Here is an 18,371-nt window from a genome sequence, read left to right as displayed (position 1 = left end):
CGTGCCCCGCTCCTGCCAGAGGCTCTCCGGCCCGCCCGGCTTGTTTATTTACAGTCCCGGGAAGGATTCCCTTCCCCCAATCTTCAGCGCTCAGGGCGCCCCACCCTCTTTCCAGCGTGTCTTAACTGTTCTTATTGCTTAGTACTCAGTTTCTCTTTTTTTTCCCGGGTGGAGGTCAGTCTGTCCAGGGGGCTATGCTGCTCTGGCCCAGGCTTGTCTGTGGGGCTACCGTGGTACCGCGAAGCTCACCTGGTCTGCGTCTTCCCAAGCCGTATGGGTGCCGGCCACTGGCGGCCCCGGGGGCCCTCCTTGTTTCTCCATTTAACGTGAAGTGGAGATTCTCTGCACCAGCTGGAGATGTGGAGGGGTCAAAATTAGGCCTTTTCTCAGTGATTATGCCTGCAAAGTGTGTCTCCAGCGTCTCTCCAAGATTTCACTATAGGAGGGTCACTTTCTGCTTCCTTCCTCTAGCCGCCATCTTGGAATGTCTCCGAATTATGTGTTTTTATGCTGGAAGCTTACAGGGCAAGAAGGGCATGAAAAGAAACCTTATGGCTATGTCCAGTTACAGATGTGCGTGCTGTATGCCATGGAGACACAGAAGAAAATCTGTTTCATAAATTGCAGTCTTAAAAAAACCCCGAAAAACAAGGAAGTGCAGCCTTCAGAAAGGGGATGATATGTTTTGGTATTTGAGTGGCTGTTGGCAGGAGGGACTCTGAGAAGGACGTGAATGTAGGAAAGAGCCCAGTACAGGAACTAAGGGAAGGAAGAGCATGGTGTGTCCTAGGACTGGCACATTCAGGGTGACAGAAATTGAGGATTGGTGGGCTGGGAAAGGTCAAAGCTGACTGGGCTAAAGCAAATGAGTGGCTCTGCTTACCAGGAAGAGGGATTGGTTTTAACCTAATACCAGCAGAGGTCGTAGAAGGTTTTAAACAGCGAAAAGAGCTGGAATCCATCTTGGGAAAAGGCTGGTAACTATCACAGTGATTTGAAGGTGGATTGGTGCTGGGAGATCCTGGAGATGAAGGCTCCTTAAGGTGCCTGCTGAGATGGGCGAAGCAAGAACCGTGGAAGACTTCTCACTGAGGAACTCACAGGCTACCAATAGATGAAGAGCAAGAGGAGGCAGAGTCTGCAAGACCTGTGAGCAGGGATTAGAGAGAGAAAGGTCTTCCTGACTCCCAATTCTCTGCTTGGCCTACTGGAAAGGTGGGGTTCCCATCCCTGAGCTGAGGAGCATAGGGAGGAGGTGGTAGGTTAGGTAGGTCATGTAGGTTTGGGTGAGTTTCTTTGAGGCATTTGGAGAGAGGTATATTCAGATGGAGAGTAAAAGGAGACAGAAACTGAATATTAGATTTGGCAGAGGGGCTGTACCTATGGAGGAAGATTTGTGAATTATCTGCTCTGATCACTTTTTAACCTTTGAGTCAATGATTCCTTGGATGACTCTTGGGAAACTCAAGTGAGTGGAGATCTCTTGGCCTTCAATGTTCTGATAATTTTTAAACTTTGTTCCTCATAAGAGATATTAGAAGAAGTAATATTGTACATATTTAATTTAAGCTACCAGTGATGGTAAGGCACATTATAATTTTATTTAACACTAAGAAAAAATAATGCAACCAGTTGAACCAAAAAGCTTTCTTGTCATTTAGAATATTTATTTTATGCTTCTTGAAGGAGGTTTTAGATTTTTATCTTAGATATACATGGAAAAATAAGCAAATAAGTTGGTAAGTCTTCCCAAACTTCATGTTAAGTTCAATTTTTCTTTAAGTTCTTGTTATTCAAAATGTGGTTTTGCAGAACAGGATGTGGTGATGCATGGCTGTCATCCTAGGACTTGGGAGACTGAGGCAGGAAGATTGTGAGTTAGAGGTCAGTTTGGGCTACATAGCCTAAAAGAAAATAAAAATGAAACAAACCCAAACAACTTACTAAAACTCAAAAAGAACAAGAACCACTAGGTAAATCTTGGGTGTGACTGGTCTTTGGAAATCTTTGTAGGTATTGTCTAAATCCACCATAACAAAATACATTCTATTGGGTAATGTGTAAATTGTAGAAATGAATTTCTCACAGTCTAAATGTTGGGAAGTCCAAGATCAAGGTGCTAACTGATTCAGTGTCTGGTGGGTGCTGATCTTTTCTTCCAAGATGGCACCTTATTGGTGTGTCTTCACATTACAGAAGGCACAAGTGCTAAACACACTCACCCAAGCCCTTTCATGAGGATGGAGACCTGATCACCTCCTAAAGGCCCACTACTGCATTAGGGATTTTCAGCATGAAATTTAGAAGGACACAAATATTCAAACCATAGTAGAGATCAAGTCCTATAGTGACAGGATTGAATTTAATTTCCTCATGCTTGCTCTGTTCTGTTTTAGTACTTTACCACTGGGATGTATGCACATGGATTTCATCCACTTTTTAGCTATTTTGGAGTCAGGGCACATGGGGGAGAAATGTAATTGCAGATTATGATAGGTTTAATTTGCACAAAATAAAGTATACAGCGATATTATTTTCTTGGATGAGTCCCCCAATGTTCATGGAAGGTTCTGTTTCCTGTTATATGCTGTTGCCAGATCAGTTAGAGTACACCAGGTGAATGTGCTCTAGAGCAGGGGTCTTCAAACATTCTTGGTAGCAAACTCATATCAATAAAGAAAGTACAAAGGGCTGGGGTGTGACTCAAGTGGTAGAGTGTTTGCCTAGCAAGTGCACAGTCCTGAGTTCAAACCCCAGTGTACACACACAAAAGAAAGCGTAAGCATGTACTTATTACATATATTAATAATTAAATTAATATATTATAAAATACACTAGAAATATAAATTTTGAGCTAAAAATAAACATAAATATCAATTTTGTGTTTTCTCCAGACAGTAAGGATATCATATGTATAACTAATTTTTTTTTGCTGTTTCCTTTGTGCTCTTATACTGGTAAAGTTTTAATGGGTACCCAGAGTTCATTTAAATATTTACTAGCTCTTGGATGTCTTGTTTGTTTTAATTTCTCTTTACTATAGATAATGTTATTATAAATCCCTTTGTATATGAACTGTAGTCTGAATTCTTCACTATTTCCTTTGGATATATTATCACAGATAGATTATTGGATCAAAAGTATGAGTGTTTATTAGGTTCTTTATTAAAAAGGTGAATTCTTTCTTTCACTTTTTTTGCAAATATTTTCCCATTGGGGGGGGTCTCCCTTTTGGTATCTCTTTTCTTTTAAAAAATGAGGAAAAATTCTTTTGTAAATAAAAACTGTCCCATGCACTAAGGTAAAGCATCTCATGATGTAATATTCCCACTGTGTTGGGATGGGAACACTGATCCCATGTTCTTTCTTAATGAGTGATGAGTGAAACCCTGTGGAGCTATCCAAGTGCAGTTCTTAAGCAGAATAACATTCAAGGGGAAAAATGGCTAGGGAGTGGGGGAAGGGTCTGCATGAGGAAAGGGAGACATCCACATATCATGTGAGGCCAGTTATTTCTTTTGCTGCTACATTTGGACTAACTTTGTCCTACCAGTGTTCTAATGAGTTTCAGGAAACTAGTGTTGAGATCACTTTTTAAAAATTAATATTTCTTTTTTCAATGACATGTGACATATTAAGTCAGCTGTAAAGACTAAAGCTATATTTGGTATATATTTCTAATTTTTTATGTTTCATGCTACATTATAATTCCTTATTTCCAAGTTTATCTTTCTTAACAGGCTTTTACTTTCTTGTGACCAGGACTCGTGTCACATAGGACACAGCCCATACAGTCTAATAAATGGTTGCTAGAAAGGTTAATAAAGATTAAGACTATGAATTGGGAATGGAGAGTCTGAAAGGAGGCAGCATAATGGAGTAAAGTATGCAAGCTTTGGACTAAACAGCTGGAATTGTAACCTGCCTTTTCCACTTTTACCTGAGGTTTAATTTTCTTATCTATAAAATAAGGATAATATTAACCCTGACCTTACAAGGTGCCAAAGCATACACTGCCAAAGAATATAGTCTTGGCAGTAGAGGTTGGCACACAGGTGCTCAATAGTGCTATTATTAAGAATAATGTGCAAAAGACATCAGGCTTGATGGTTCAGGTCTGCAATCCTAGCTACTTGGGAGGCTGAGATGAGGAGGACCGTAGTTCAAGGTTAGCCTAGGCAATGACGTCACCTGACCTCATTTCAAACAATAAAAAAAGCTGAGTGTGGAGGCAAGTGCCTTTCATCCCAGCAATGTGGGAAGTGTAAATAGGAGAATATGTTCAGGATGACCCATGCATAAATGCAAGACCTCATTCAGAACATGACTAAAGCAAGTAGGGCTGGGTGTGTGGCTCAAGTGGTAGATCACCTGCCTGATAAGTGCAAGGCCCTGAGTCAAACCCCAGTACTGCCAAAAGAGAAGGAAAAAAAAAGTGTAATGCACAAAAGATATAGAGAAAACACAATTTCTCAAAGTAATTTCATTCCATGCCAAGGGGCAATTAATTTTTAACTTATTTTCCCTTTTGTCAGAATGGAGAAACACCATTCTTTTTGGCTGTTGAAGGAGGTCATGAAGAATGCAGCAAAGTGCTACTGGCAGCAGGAAGTGATGTGAACATTCCAAATAAAGTACGTGCCCGGGGCTGTGTTCACTTGCACAGGGGGAGGGGACTTAGAATGCTTTTTGGAAACTGGTCCTCACTTGATCATTTGCTGCGTGTTGGCAGAATTAATGTTTATAATAGACTCTGTTTTGTGTAAGAGTTAATTGATTTACCTATGATACCCTCCACTGACATCTCCCCAACGCAAGGCCATTCTTCCAACTCATTTGAGAAAGGAATAATTAAAAATGGGGCAAAAGGAACAAGTACTTCTCACTTTTTTGCTTTTTTTTTGGTAGTACTGGGGTTTGAACCAGGGCCTTATGCATTCTACCTCTTGAGGCACATCTCCACCCCTTTCACTTTAGTTATTTTTCTAATAGAATCTTGGGTTTTTGCTCAGCCACTACTATCTATGTCTCCTGTGTAACTGGGATTTCAGTTGTAAGCCATTGTTCTCAGCTTTTTTCTCCTCTTAAAGACAAACATTCTTAACTCTGTTTTTCCATAGCAGCTAGTACTTGTCTGTAAATAGTAGATAATGGAAAAAGAAAAAAAAAAGGGTAACTGTGTGACATTCAAGAGGTCAGCCTGGTGCCTGAAAAGTTTGGATGGTGCGTTTCGCTAAACATAGAATACTTCTGTATTTTGTTAAGAGCCTTTGAAACCCTCAAGACTCTATTATTATCTTCATCCTTTAGATCAGAAAACTTCAGTTTAGAGAAACTAATGAACTCACCGAGGATCATACAGCTAGTAAATAGTAGTGCAAGGATGCAAACTCACAACTGACTCTGGTGCTTGAATTCTCAGCGCAGTCATGGCCAGGTGATTTGCTTCTTTTTCTGTTTTTCTAATTAATGTTAAATTATAATGAAAACTCATGACAAAAAGTTGAAATATAGTGCTTAAGGGTATATGATAGAAAAGTGTCTTACTCCAATCCCACCTCTCAGTTTCACTCCTTGAAACTGATATCACACACAGTCTATTTATCTGCCCAGCAAGCTTCTGTGTGTTCACATGGAAAGTGTGACTTGACGAAACTATGCAGTCATGTACACACCAACACCACGAATGGCAAAACACTATATGATATATACTTCACGCACCTTCTTGTTTTTATCTTAATCATTGATATTTTGGAAATCTTTATATAGCACAATGTGTAAACAATTCACTTTTAAAAGGTACAAAATTAAACACTAGAATCAAGAATAAATCCCCAGGCTGGGGACATGGATCAAATGGTAGAGCATCTGAAAGACCCTAGGTTCAAACCCTCCACCACCACCAAAAAAAGAGTTAAGTCCAAAACAGGTAATGATTTATAGTCTTGTGAAAGTGGAAGTGAAGAGTTCAACCTTCTTGAAAAGCCATTCCTCACTTTTCTTTTCACCCATGTATGAGAAATTATAGTAAGGGGTAATCTAAGAGGAAGAAAAAACTAACTACATGCACTAAGGCAGATGAAGAAGTTACCATCAATAGCTAAAGAATTGGATACAACCTGTATGAGCACTGAATGACAAGAGAAGGCTGGACAGTAGTTTGGTATATCTCTTAGAAAGTTATGTACCCATTAAAATGATAATAATTAATACTAAATATATGTTGCAATATGGAAAATGTTCATCACAGAACACTGATTAAAAATAATTAATCTATAATGACATGATAAATGTTAATACAACATTTCATAGACAAGGATTATGACAGAGAATAGAACACCAAGACAGCAAGTTGATGTTGCAAAGTGACTGATGCAGTAAACAAATGCAAAATAAAGGATTTATGGTGCCATGGAACATTCAGTGTGTGAAGAACCATTCTGCTTTTCAGTTGCTGCACAGCTGCCCCATCCCATCCCCATTCACTCCCAAGTCCCTGGGAAGGTCTCCCCAGTTAGCAAGACTTGGGGGCTCACTGCATTGTTCTGTACCTCCCCTCACATCTGTACATACTTATTTTACCCTTGTGAGGATATTGCTTTGTAATGATTTTCACGTGCACGGGTCCACATTCTCCCCGCCTGGGTAGAGCTCCCGTGGTCCATATCCTTATGGCCATGACCTCAGCTGCTTTGTTTCAGCCTTTAGGCAAATGGAAGTTGTCAGAAGTCCATCTTCAGTTTTTACTAGTGCTATGGCTTGAAGATGGTTTATCTCCCCCAAACTCATGGAGGAGTTTAATCCCCAAAGTCTTCTGTTAATGGTATTGAAGGTAGAAACCTCATCTGACCATCTTGTTTAGAGGTACACCTTTGGGAAGTTATTAGATTAGTTCATTAGGGTGAAGGCCCCCAGATTGTATCATGGTGACTTTATAAGGAGAGGGAGGATGACCACATAGAAATGCACATGCTCCTGCCATGATGCAATGAAGACCCTTGCCAGACTTGCTCCATGAGATTTGGACTTCCAGTTTAAAAAAGGTGAACCTAATAAATCTCTTTTCCTTATAAATTGGCCTATGTCAGGTACTTCATTCTAGTAATGGAAAGCTGACTACCAAAACTTCTAGAGTTTTCTACCTGAGTTTATTAGCACACTTCCTAGATTAACAATCTCAACCCCCACTGTAGTTCACGCCTATTCCTGCTCTGGACTTGGTGCTGCTTTCACATCTCTAGGTGATTGATGTGTTTAATCATGGAAACACTTGGTCTGCTGACACTGACTTATCTTGGTTTCCAGGAGTTTGCTTTTGTGTCCTTCTGCTTCCACCCTGTCACCAAGGTGAGAGGGTTCACAAGTGAGTCATTTCTGTGGAGGTGACTGGAGTAAGATTGTGGAGTTGGTTGATAACTGGCTCCCTTAATTTGTGCTAGATGGAGGGGCTGCCCAGAGTTTGGGCAACAGACTCTCTTCAGAGCCTTGTTAACTGCCTGGGTCCAGCAAAGATTTTGGTAGGCCCTAAGAACTCATGCTTCTGGAGGCCCTACCTCATATCTTACCAACTACATTTTGATGCCCCCACGTTCTACTTTAAAGGCATTTTTGCTCTTAATTGCTCTAAAAGGCTCTTTTATTTTTGCTTTTACAATTATTTGTCTACAACAAACTTTACCTAACAACCCTATGTGCATACTTGGGAATTTGAAGGAGGTGAAGAAAATGAAACCTTCAAATTGTTTACAAATGTAATGAATATTTTATGAATATTATATTTAACAATCAATGAAGTATGAATATGTCAATTAAATATTGATTCAATTTGATTTTGTGGTTTTCTTTTGAGATCTTAGAGCTAGTAATTATTTTATTATTTAGCATTCACATATTTTCTGACTTCTTAAAAAGCCTGTAGGTCCCATACATTGTGCCTGTAGTGCCTCAGTGGTAAGATGCTGCAGGACCCACAGCTCCTCCTGCTGTAGGAGGCTAGCTTTGAGTTCTTCAGAAATAGGTTTCATTTTAGGCAGCCTCAGGTCTTCCCACTGGGGTGCCTCTTATCATTCTGGTCTCAGTCTGAATGCCACCTTAACCAAGAAGGTGTTCTTGCTGGGTGCCAGTGGCACACACCTGTAATCCTAGCTACTCAGGAGGCAGAGATCAGAGCTACTCAGGAGGATCACAGTTCGAAGCCAGCCCCAGGCAAATAGTTTGTGAGACCTTATCTTGAAAAAAATCCATCATAAAAAAAGGCTGGTGGAGTAGGTCAAGGTAGGTCCTGAGTTCAAACTCCAGTACTGTTAAAAAAAAAAAAAAGGTGTTCTTGGTCACTCATCCAGTCATGCCATTTTACTTCTTATTGTAGCAGTTATGACCAGCAGATATTATTCTTCTAATCACATCTAGAATCTATTAACTAGATTTATTCCAAAGAAACTGACTTATTGATCTGCTGTTCCACCGATCCATGGATCAATTGATTGTCTACCCCCATGAGATCTTGTCAGGTTTGTATAACAGCATGTTCCTCCACTCTCCAGCATAGTGACTGGCATATAATTGGTGAATAAAATGATTTGTGATTACTATAAACATTTGCTAGCTCATTTATCTTCCCAGTATTACTATGGCTGAAGAGAAAGGTAGAATGGTGTGAGATCCTAATCCTTGGAACCTGTGAATATGTAAGGTGATATGGCAAAGGGGGAATTTCAGCTGGAATGAAGTTTCCTAATCTGGTGACCTTAACATGAGATTTTTCTGGGTTGTCTAGGTGGGCCTAATGTGCTCAGAATGTCCCTGAAAGTGGAAGAGGAAGGCAGGCAAGGAGATCAGGATGAGGTATTGTGGGAAGGGCTCAGCCAACCACTGCTGGCTTTAAAGGTGGAGAAAGGGGGCATAAGCCTGAGAATGCAGGATGCTTCCGAAAACTGGGAGAGGCAAGGAGACAAATTCTTTTGGAGGCCTCCAGAAAGGAACATATGCCTTTAAATACTTTTTCATTTTTTGGTCCAGTGACACTTCATACTTCTTGATTTCCAGAATAATACATTTGTATTAAGCCACTAAGTTTGTTGTAGCAGCAAAGAAAATGAATGTAGGTGCTTATGTCATTTTCACAGATGAAGACAAAGAGGCCATGCTTGATAATGACTTATGCCAGGTCATGTAGCATTTATCATCAGCTCAAGTAGGTTGTAGTTGGTCAGAATCTGTTCCAGTTTTCTATTGCTTCAAAACAAACCAACTGGAGTTCAGTGACTTGAAACAACAATGTGCTGTCATCTTTCATGGCTTTGTAGTGTCAACTTCAAGAATATACAGAGGACGGGTCTCTAAAGATAAAGTTTATATGGAACAGTATAGCATTGCAAGAATATACTTGTTACAGTCTTAGGAAACTATCTGCTTATTTCAGGAGGTGAAGGCCAGGGGAAGTTTGTAAATCAAAAACAAAGAGTATTACAGAAGATATTTTGAAGCAACGGTCTTTGACTGTAAGGATGAAAAACAAGAATGGCTTTGGTCCAAGATTAAACAGATAGTTGCGGGGCAGATGCCCTTGCAGAGGTATTTTTTTGTGTAAGGTTTCAGTGGCCTTTGTGCAAAGTTGTGGTTCTGGCAGAGTCTTGCGAAGGGCTCTTATTATCAGGAACGTGTATGTGAGATTCATCCTGGCTTTATTTATTTGGACTAAACAAAAGGGACTCCATTTTCATTCTCACAACTATTGAAGTAAGTTGACTGGGTCCAAGTCACTTATTTGGCTTTGTTATATGATTACAGTCAGATGTCAATCAGCACTTTAGACGTTTAAAGTGTTGCCTCAGCTAAGTATCCAGTGTCTGGCAGTTGATGCCAGCTGTCAACTGGGTTCAGCTATGGTTTTGACCAGAGTACCAATGGTAGACTCCTTGCTAAGCCTTAGCCTTCTTAGAGCATGGCTGCTGGGCTCCAGGGGGAAGTTACATGCCTGAAACTAGCACACTGACACTTTTGCTATATTCTACTGGTCAGAGTTACAGGGTTCACTCAGATTCAAGGAGGGGGTGGTGGCAAAGTCATATTGCAGCAGAACATGTGAATCAGGGAATAGCAGTGCAACCACTTTGGGAGGACAACTTTCCCTAGTACCTTTATATGAAGGACCTGAATATACTTTGAGGCAATCTTATAATGAGTCAATCAATAACTAATTCATTGCCTTGTATTATTGCAAAGTAAGCTGGTTGACACTTGAAGAATAATCAAGATCAGACCGTGCCCTTGATCTGGATAACGTCTGTCTTAGGTACTATGTGAAGACACTTGAACATGGGTTGCAGTGGGAGGTAGCAGAACAGAGTCAATTAAAGGTGGGAAAGGAGTGAAGTGAAAGGGTGCTGAGGCAACACTTCACATAGGTAGGAATCATGCCAGGCTTTAAAGACATACCTGGAAAAGAGGAGAGCTGGGAGTGAACAGATACAGGAAGCAAGAAACTGTGGAGGCATGCCTTGAGGCCAATACTAAAGGGATTTGCTGTGGACCATAGAGAGAAGACTTGATTCTAGTCTACTTCACACTTCCTGAAGGAGGGAAGTGGGAATTTAACTCATATTTGCCTGAGGCCTAATGTCTTAGTGTCTTATGTCAGGCTTCTATAAGAAAATGCCATAAAACTGGATGGCTTAAGCAACTAACATTTATTTCTCATTGTTCTGGAAGTCTGAGATCAGGGCTGTTAGCAGGGTTAGGTTCTAGAACACCCTCTTCCTGGTTCTATCTATTTGCTGTGTTCTCACATGCAGAAAAAGGGTTAGGTAGTTCTCTGAACTTTTCTTATAAGGGCATTCATCGTAGTCATGAGGGCCCTACCCCTAAAACCTCATCTTCTCCCAAAGGCCCCACTTCCAAATACTGTTACATTGGGATTATGGCTTTTTGGGGGAACACATTTAGTCAATTGCATGTATGTTTTTGAGAACTCTGGCACTAAAATGGGAGATATTTTTGAAGTAACAGCCCCTTTCCCCAATAATTGGAAGCACATAGGATTTCCTTTTTAAAGAGTTACACTATTTCGTTGTATTAATTGATTGTCAAATGATAAACACCAGATAGCACACTGGATTGTAACAGGATCCCTCCTTGCCCTCTCCATCTGTCTCTTGCAGCTCAATGTCAGTGTTCTGCAGATAGCCACCCAGCATGGCCACACATCCCTTGTCAACTTTCTTCTCAGTGAGAATGTTGATCTACACCAGAGGATGGAAGTGAGTAGATTACAGTTAACATGGGCTTTGGTCCTGGCACTGTGAGGCTGGCAGTGCTGGGAGATGCCCCTCGCAGATACACGTTGGGGATGGATAAGATGCTTCACAAAGGAAGAATTCATTCTGGGAAGGCTGGCTGACTGTTTTGGAGACTGAGTATTCATCTTGAGAAATAAAAGCCGAGGGGTGAATTTTCAAAGTCATTGAAGTTCCTGAGCAAAACAAGTCTTTGTGTTTTCAATATTTGCATTTGTCACAATAATACGGTCTCGTGTCTAGAGGTGCTGTCTCTCCTGTGGTAACCTCATCAGTCTGGGAGAGGGACAAAGTGCAGTAACTATGAACGGGGATATTTTTCCTCCTTCGCTGAACGATCTTGTTTTTCTTTGGCAAGTGAATTCTTTACACTGATTTAGGTTTTCTGAAGTTTGAATTGGCTTCAGTAGAATTAACAAAGGCCCTCTGTGCCAGAATTAAACAAGAAGTGTTCCTCTATTTTTTACCATATTTTCATCTCTCCTGTGAGAATGTTATTTCCTCTGATCTTGCTGAACCATTACTATTAATTGCACTAACTTGAGAGAAGGGATGTGATTTGAACCATGTCTGACAGTTTTTGGAGAGTGGAGTCAGGGGAATTGGCTTGAATTTAGAAGGTTCAGTCCAACGATGCTTCCTGTTTCTCAGGGGGAGCTAGGCCCCAGCAAGGCGGGTGGCCCTGGCAAGGAAGCTGACCACATCTTTGCGATAAGGGAGGCCTTCTCTTGTTTCTTGCTTAGTGCTTCAAGAGAGAAGGTTCCCTGAGCAGAGGAGATCTACACAGCCTTCCCCTGTGACTTCACCCAATGACTTCTCTTTCTACCACCTTCATTTCCCCTTGCTCACCCTTGTACAGCTTCTTACCCACTCAGCCAACCTGTTCTACCTGTCCGGCCTCTCTTCTTCCTGTGTGCTGGTGACTATCTTCCTGGCTCCCTCCATCTCTCTTCTGTCAGTTTCCCTGTCTCCCGAGAAGGAGCCTAGTGCAGATGGTAGAGTTAGGAAGGTCTGGGTTTGAGTCCTGTCTTTGCTTCCTTTTTGTTCCTTGGCCATGGGGAGGTTACTGATCCTCTCTGGGCCTAATGTATAAAGTGGGGTCTAAGTTCTTACTCCAAGAATTAGTGTGAATGACATGGTTTCTGCAAAGCCGTTAAGGTAGTGTTTAAAACAGTCTATGATAGTGGTAGCTCTGTCGTAGAATGGTTGCTTAGCATGTACAAGGCTCTGGGTTCCATTCCCAGCACTGCAAAACCAAAACAAGATGAGAGTATAAGCTGTGGGGGAAGTGAGTGTGCAGTAAGCGCCATGGTTGAGGATGTGTTAAGGTGCACAACTGATGCTTATTGTTAATATCATCTGTGCACTTGAGTGCAGTTGCATGCTCTCCTTATCACCGCTGCCACACGCCTGCATTCCTGTTCCCTCACCACTCACTCTGCTACTGTTCTGCAGTCTCCCTGCGTCTCCTGCCTACGTCTGTCTGTACACCTTTCCCATCCTCCCTCTCTCATCCACCTTACTCTCTCTCTCAGGCCTTAACTGTTTTTTCCCCCTCTTCCTTCAGTGCTTCTTCGCTACCTCTTTCCTGGCCTCTCTCTCCCGCCTTCTCTCCAAGAGACATGTTTTTTGTTTGTTTGTTTTGCGTCTCCATGGTCCAGTGAGTTCTATGGGCCAGTGAGTGTGGGGGTGGGTTCTGAGCCTGGAAGGACTGCGTAAGAAGCTGGAATGGGGATGGGATGGGTGAGAGGGGCCATATGGCTCGAGGCAGGGGTGTGGCCAGGATGACAGATAGTTTAGCACAAGGGAAGAGATTAGAGACCAGGCTGCCAAGGGCTTGGTGAATACCCTGTGGCTGGAGTCCTTAGAGGTGGGACAGCTGAACATGAGAACCTGCTCTGAGTAAGTGGAGATACCAGTTCTGCAAGACGCTGAAGGGATGGCAGACTCTAGATATATCAATTCATGAAATGCTGAATGTGCACACATTTCCCTCTTTGTGGCTCTTCCATTGTCCTTTGGCTGTTTGAGGGCTCTGAGGAGGCCTCAGCTCAGCCCATTTAACACTACTGTTCCCCATAGTTGAGCTCAACTGCCAGTTCTTCAGGAGAGTCTCTTATGTCCTCCCAAAAGCTCTTCCCCTACCCCATCCATGCCCCCACTGCACTTCTGAAAAAGTAAATTGCATATTGATCACAATTTAAACTTTCATGTTTATGTGATTTTTAAAAAATTAACACTTGCTTACCCCACTGGCTTGGAAGATCCCTGAGAATGGGCCTTTACAGTAAATCCCTGGCATCCTAAAAAGAGGCTGGCCCATAAAAGTGCTCAGGAGTAGTTCCAGAACAATTGAAAGTGGAGAGATGATCTCAATTTCACTTCCCAGGCAGCAATTGGGATGGTGATGTTTGCTGAACACTTACCATGGGCCTGACACTGGGATGGGTGATTTTTGTTTGTTTGTTTTTTGAGACAGGGTCTCACTATGTAGCCTGAGCTAGCCTGGAATTTATTCCTCATGCTCGGCCTCCCTGGTGCTGAGATTATAGGTGTGCACTGCCATGCCTTGCAAAATGGGCAGTTTTCATACTCAGGAGGTCATCTGCTGAGATGAGTTGCTCTGTGATTTATGAATGATGATGTCAGAATCTTTTGGATTTGAACTTTTTCTTTCTTTCTGCAGTGTAAGGAGTCCCCTCTTCATTTAGCAGTTATCAACAACCACATCACAGTGGTCAACAGCTTATTAGGCGCTCAGCATGATGCTGACATCCTAAGTCAGGTAAGCCAGCACATCAGAATCTGGAGTCTGTTTTGTCATGTTTCAACACCGTAAGTGTTTACGGGGGTTCTAATCAAGTTCAAAGTGCCTCAAAAATTCCTGGGAGGAAGACACGCATCCTTTTCATCTTTTCCTTCTGTAACCTCCATACCAACGCCATGACCCCCCCCACCTTCCCCACTTTGGCTTTTGCAGAGGCACAGCTGGGTTCAGCGGGCACGTGGCTGAATCGTTCACATGTAACAGAAATAGCCAGCAGATTTGATAAACAGTAGCTCAGGGGTAAATTGCCAGAGGCTCTTTAAATCAAAAGCCACTCCTGCAGTGTGAAGTGTCCTTGGCAGGGAGCGCATCCCCATAAGAAGGAAGCTTTGCCTCTACATTACAGCCAGTAAATAGGTCTTCCTTTGCCTGAAGGCAAAAGTGACCTCTTGGAATTAAAAAAAAAATCACCAGGAATTCAATCAACTGGAGCAGAATCAAATGCCTCATAAAAGCAATCCCTCCCTGGTTAGAAATGGAAAGGAGGGTTGAAGAACAAAGTGAGGCTGCCATCTGACCAGGCTGCTCTCTCTGGCTCTCCCTCCTCTGCTGCCCTCTTCCAGGGGATGCCAGCAGTGGGGAGAGGAGCCTTCCCAGGAGCTGAGGCCAGATGGGGTCTTGAGGCTGCCTCTTTCTGGAGAAGCCCCAGGTTGTGGAGAATCCACTCTGCAGTGGGCATGCCTGTCCTAATGTCCTAACCCACCATGTGTCCCCCTCCCCTTCCTCTGACAAACCAGAGCATGACTTAGATCTCCTTCAACTCCAGTTAACTTTCACCCTGAGCCTAGTGGAGACTTATCTCTACTCTGTCTCTTTCCCCCTCTTGCCTTTCATGATCCCAAAAGTTTGGGAGAAAGGCTCTTGCTATTAAATGCACTTAGGCATTCAACTTTGTTAATGCCTTAAATCTTTCCAGTGGGCAAATTCTTCACTAAATGTATAGACTAGTCTTGTGAGCCTTGTGTTCACGTGTGATTTTGGTTTCCACAGTACTGTCCAGATCCACTCTAGGAAAGGAGTATTTGTTAAGCTTGCTGTCCAGTTGCAGAATCAGAGATTATCATTTCAAACTTGCATAAAATAAGAAAATTCATATTTTATATATAAGATTCTTTTATAAAATAAGAACATACGAATACGCTACCAACTTAAATGCTTTCATGGTCCCCACCACAAAAAGGGAACTCTTGTTAGCGTTGTGGTGTTTCCTGTCTTCTAGAGTTTTAGTGGTAATGTCAAAGGAGATTCTATGAAATTATGTTATACTGCATTAGAAATGAAGATAAACCGTGAGGAGCTGCATGCAAATGCATGCTTCATGCGCCCACTGTAGGTTAAAATTGGCCTGCCCTGTAGAGGGCGCAAGACCAACCACCCAAAGGTCATCATTGAGGACCATCTGGATTTGACACACTAATGTGAAGTTTAAAAAGGGAACATTGGCTCTCTAGGTGAGAAGCCAGCAGTAGGGGCCTCAAATCTCTACAAACACATCATTTTATAAAAATATATCGAAAACCAAGACTGAGCAAGGTTGACCTTTGCTCTTGGGAGGAGATCCTCGTTTACCATGTTTGAACTCCTTTTCAAAAGGAGGCTTTATTTGTGTCTGTGTTTTGGGTTGGTGTAGACAGACCTGTCAGTGTTAAGTGTGGTTGTCTTGGACAAAGATCCCCCAGAGGAGCACACTGCCATCTACTGGTGGCATGCTTTTTGGTAGTCCACCAATACTTCAAGCAAATTGGCTTTGTGTTCTGGTAGGAAGAGAACTGGGCTTCATGCTGTTGCCCAGCCGTGTGACCCTGGGGAAGTTGTTTCCCCTTTCTGGTTGAGGGGTTGGGCTAGATTATATCCAAGGTTTCTTTCTGTCCTAATAGTTGAAAAATGTCTTTACATCAGCATTCTTTTCAGTGGGAGGTTAGGAGGAATGGCTTTCTAATGATTTGACATATTTTCTTTTGAAAACTCTTATCCTCTTGATAGGAAAATGGTTACTACAGTAAGACGTTAGAACCCAGGACAGTGGTTCAAATGGTAGGCAGGAAGCCCTGAGTTCAACCTCAGTCCAGAAAAAAAGTTACAAGTTGTGCTTTCCTTAATATATTACACTGTAGAAAATTTAGAAAACAGAGGAAAGCATCAAGAAGTCATTGGGACATTAGCATTTTAAACATGATTGATGGATGTCCTTCTCTTTCTCCAGGTGTACTTCTAAATTAAATTAAGCTTAGCTAGATATAGTGTTGTTGTGACATAAGGTTTTTAACATGATATCATGAATATTTTTTTATTTATAAAAATGTTGGGAATCATTTTTGTTGTGGCAAAATAAATATAACACAAAAGTTCCCAATTTAAGTGCTTTAAATTCTGTGGCATCTGTAACATTTCATTGTTGTGCAACCATTATCACCTTCTGCCTTCAAAACTGCTTTCATCTCCTTGAACTGAGACTCCAATCCACTAAACAGTTTCTCTCCATTCCTTTCTCCCCAGCCCCTGGCAACCACCATGCTACTTCCTATCTCTAGGAATTTGAGTACTCTAGGTAGTTCATATTGAAAAAAACTTATTTTGGTAGTATTTGGGGTTAAACTTAGGCTTTGTGCTTGTTAGGCAGATGCTTTACCCCTTGAGCTATGTGCCTCCCCACACCCCCCCAGACTTTTTTTTTTTTTGTATTGGTTATTTTTTAGATAGGGACTTGCTTTCCGCCTAGACTGGCCTATTTGTGCTTCCTCCATAGCTGGGATAACAGGCATATGTCACCATGCCCAGCCACTGGTTGAGATAGGGGCTTGGGATCTTTTTGCCCAGGGTAGACTTAAACTGCACTTCTCCCAAGAAGCTAGGATTACAGGTTTGAGCCCCTGAACCTGGCCTAAAAAATTTTGTTTTTTTGAGATATGGTCTTGCTATGTTGGCCACGGTGGCTTTGAACTCAGGGGTGCAAGTGACCCTCTAGACTCAGCTTCCCACGTAGCTGGGACTACATGTACACAACACACCTTGGCTCTGAAATTGTTTTTAATAGTTGCCTACTATTTCAGTAGATTAATGCACTATGATTCCTCTAATGTCTCCTTGCAACTTCCTGTCAAGTTTTCACTATTACAAATAATACTGCAATGATTGTCCCCTGAGCCCATGTAAAACTATATGGTCTTATCAATTCCCCTATTTTCCTTGCCTTACGTAAGATTTCCTCCCTCCTCATGCTTCGGTTACATTTGTGAAATCTCTCTTGGCAGAGGCAGCAAACTCCTCTGCATGTGGCTGCTGACCTTGGCAATGTGGAAATGGTGGAGACCCTGCTGCAGGCGGGATGTGACTTGAAGATTGTGGACAAGGTGATGGCAGCAGCTTCACTGCTTGCTGAGATGGTAGCTAAGACCTCCTCGTTGGCTGTGGGACCGGCAGCATCCAGCATTCCCTGTGGGAAATTGGCACAAACTAGAGCAACCTTGTATGTCCCTAGTCAGGAAAACGCTTCGGCCTCCATTGAGCGCTGTCAGTAAGAACTACTCTAAATAACAGAAATGTGTTTTGAGGATTCAAATTATTCATTGAACTTAAAAAACTATTATAGATTTACACAGTCCATATATGATATATCTAAATAGCTGAAAGAGATTTTATAGTAAAAACTTCCCATTTATTCTTGTCCCTACTTATGTGGTTTCCATACGACCTTACCACATGTATGTGCTTTAATAATTTTTTTCTGTTCCTTGCAGTTTCTATGTGTGTTTCTAAACATAAGTTGTTTCTTTTTTTAATATAACTTTCTTCTTCTTCTTTTTTTTTTTTTTGGCAGTACTGGAGTTGAACTCAGGGCTTTGTACTTGCTAGGCAGGCACTCTATTGCTTGAATCACACCCCCAGCTCTGATTCTTCTATCTTTTTAAGGTGATGGTGATATAACTATAGACACTGGCCTTAGTTTTTTTCTCTTGACATTAAAGTGTTAAGACATTGGTGGTACTGGGGTTTGGATTCAGGGTCTCACACTTTCCAGGTAGGTGCTCTGCCACTTGAGCCACATCTGAGCCCTGTTTTACTTTAGCTACTTTTGGATAAGGTGTCACAGTTTTGCCTGAACTGGCCTGGACCACAATCCTCCTGCTTACGTCTCCCATGTAGCTGGGATGACAGGTGTGCACCACCATGTCAGCTTATGTGTTGAGATAGGGTCTCTCAAACTTTTTATCCAGGCTGGCCTCATACTGTGATCCTCCCAATCTCTGCCT

The 18,371-nt window shown here is 41.9% G+C and overlaps 1 protein-coding gene across 3 annotated transcripts in view; it reads left to right on the top strand.

Moving 5' to 3' along the window:
* The window catches only part of Ankdd1b (ankyrin repeat and death domain containing 1B), a 67,965-nt gene that overhangs the window by 34,647 nt on the left and 14,947 nt on the right, over positions 1 to 18,371 (top strand). For 2 of the 3 annotated variants that reach the window (XM_074077267.1, XM_074077265.1), the window contains 4 exons: positions 4,536 to 4,634; positions 11,160 to 11,258; positions 13,981 to 14,079; positions 17,373 to 17,471. In XM_074077267.1, the coding sequence (XP_073933368.1) occupies positions 4,536 to 4,634; positions 11,160 to 11,258; positions 13,981 to 14,079; positions 17,373 to 17,471 (396 nt within the window). The remainder of the gene's footprint in view (positions 1 to 4,535; positions 4,635 to 11,159; positions 11,259 to 13,980; positions 14,080 to 17,372; positions 17,472 to 18,371) is intronic. The other variant, XM_074077266.1, reaches the window with a different exon arrangement.

The sequence above is a fragment of the Castor canadensis genome, chromosome 6 (genome assembly GCF_047511655.1).
Source record: "Castor canadensis chromosome 6, mCasCan1.hap1v2, whole genome shotgun sequence".
Lineage (NCBI taxonomy): Eukaryota > Metazoa > Chordata > Mammalia > Rodentia > Castoridae > Castor > Castor canadensis.
This window is presented reverse-complemented; position numbering and strand designations above follow the sequence as displayed.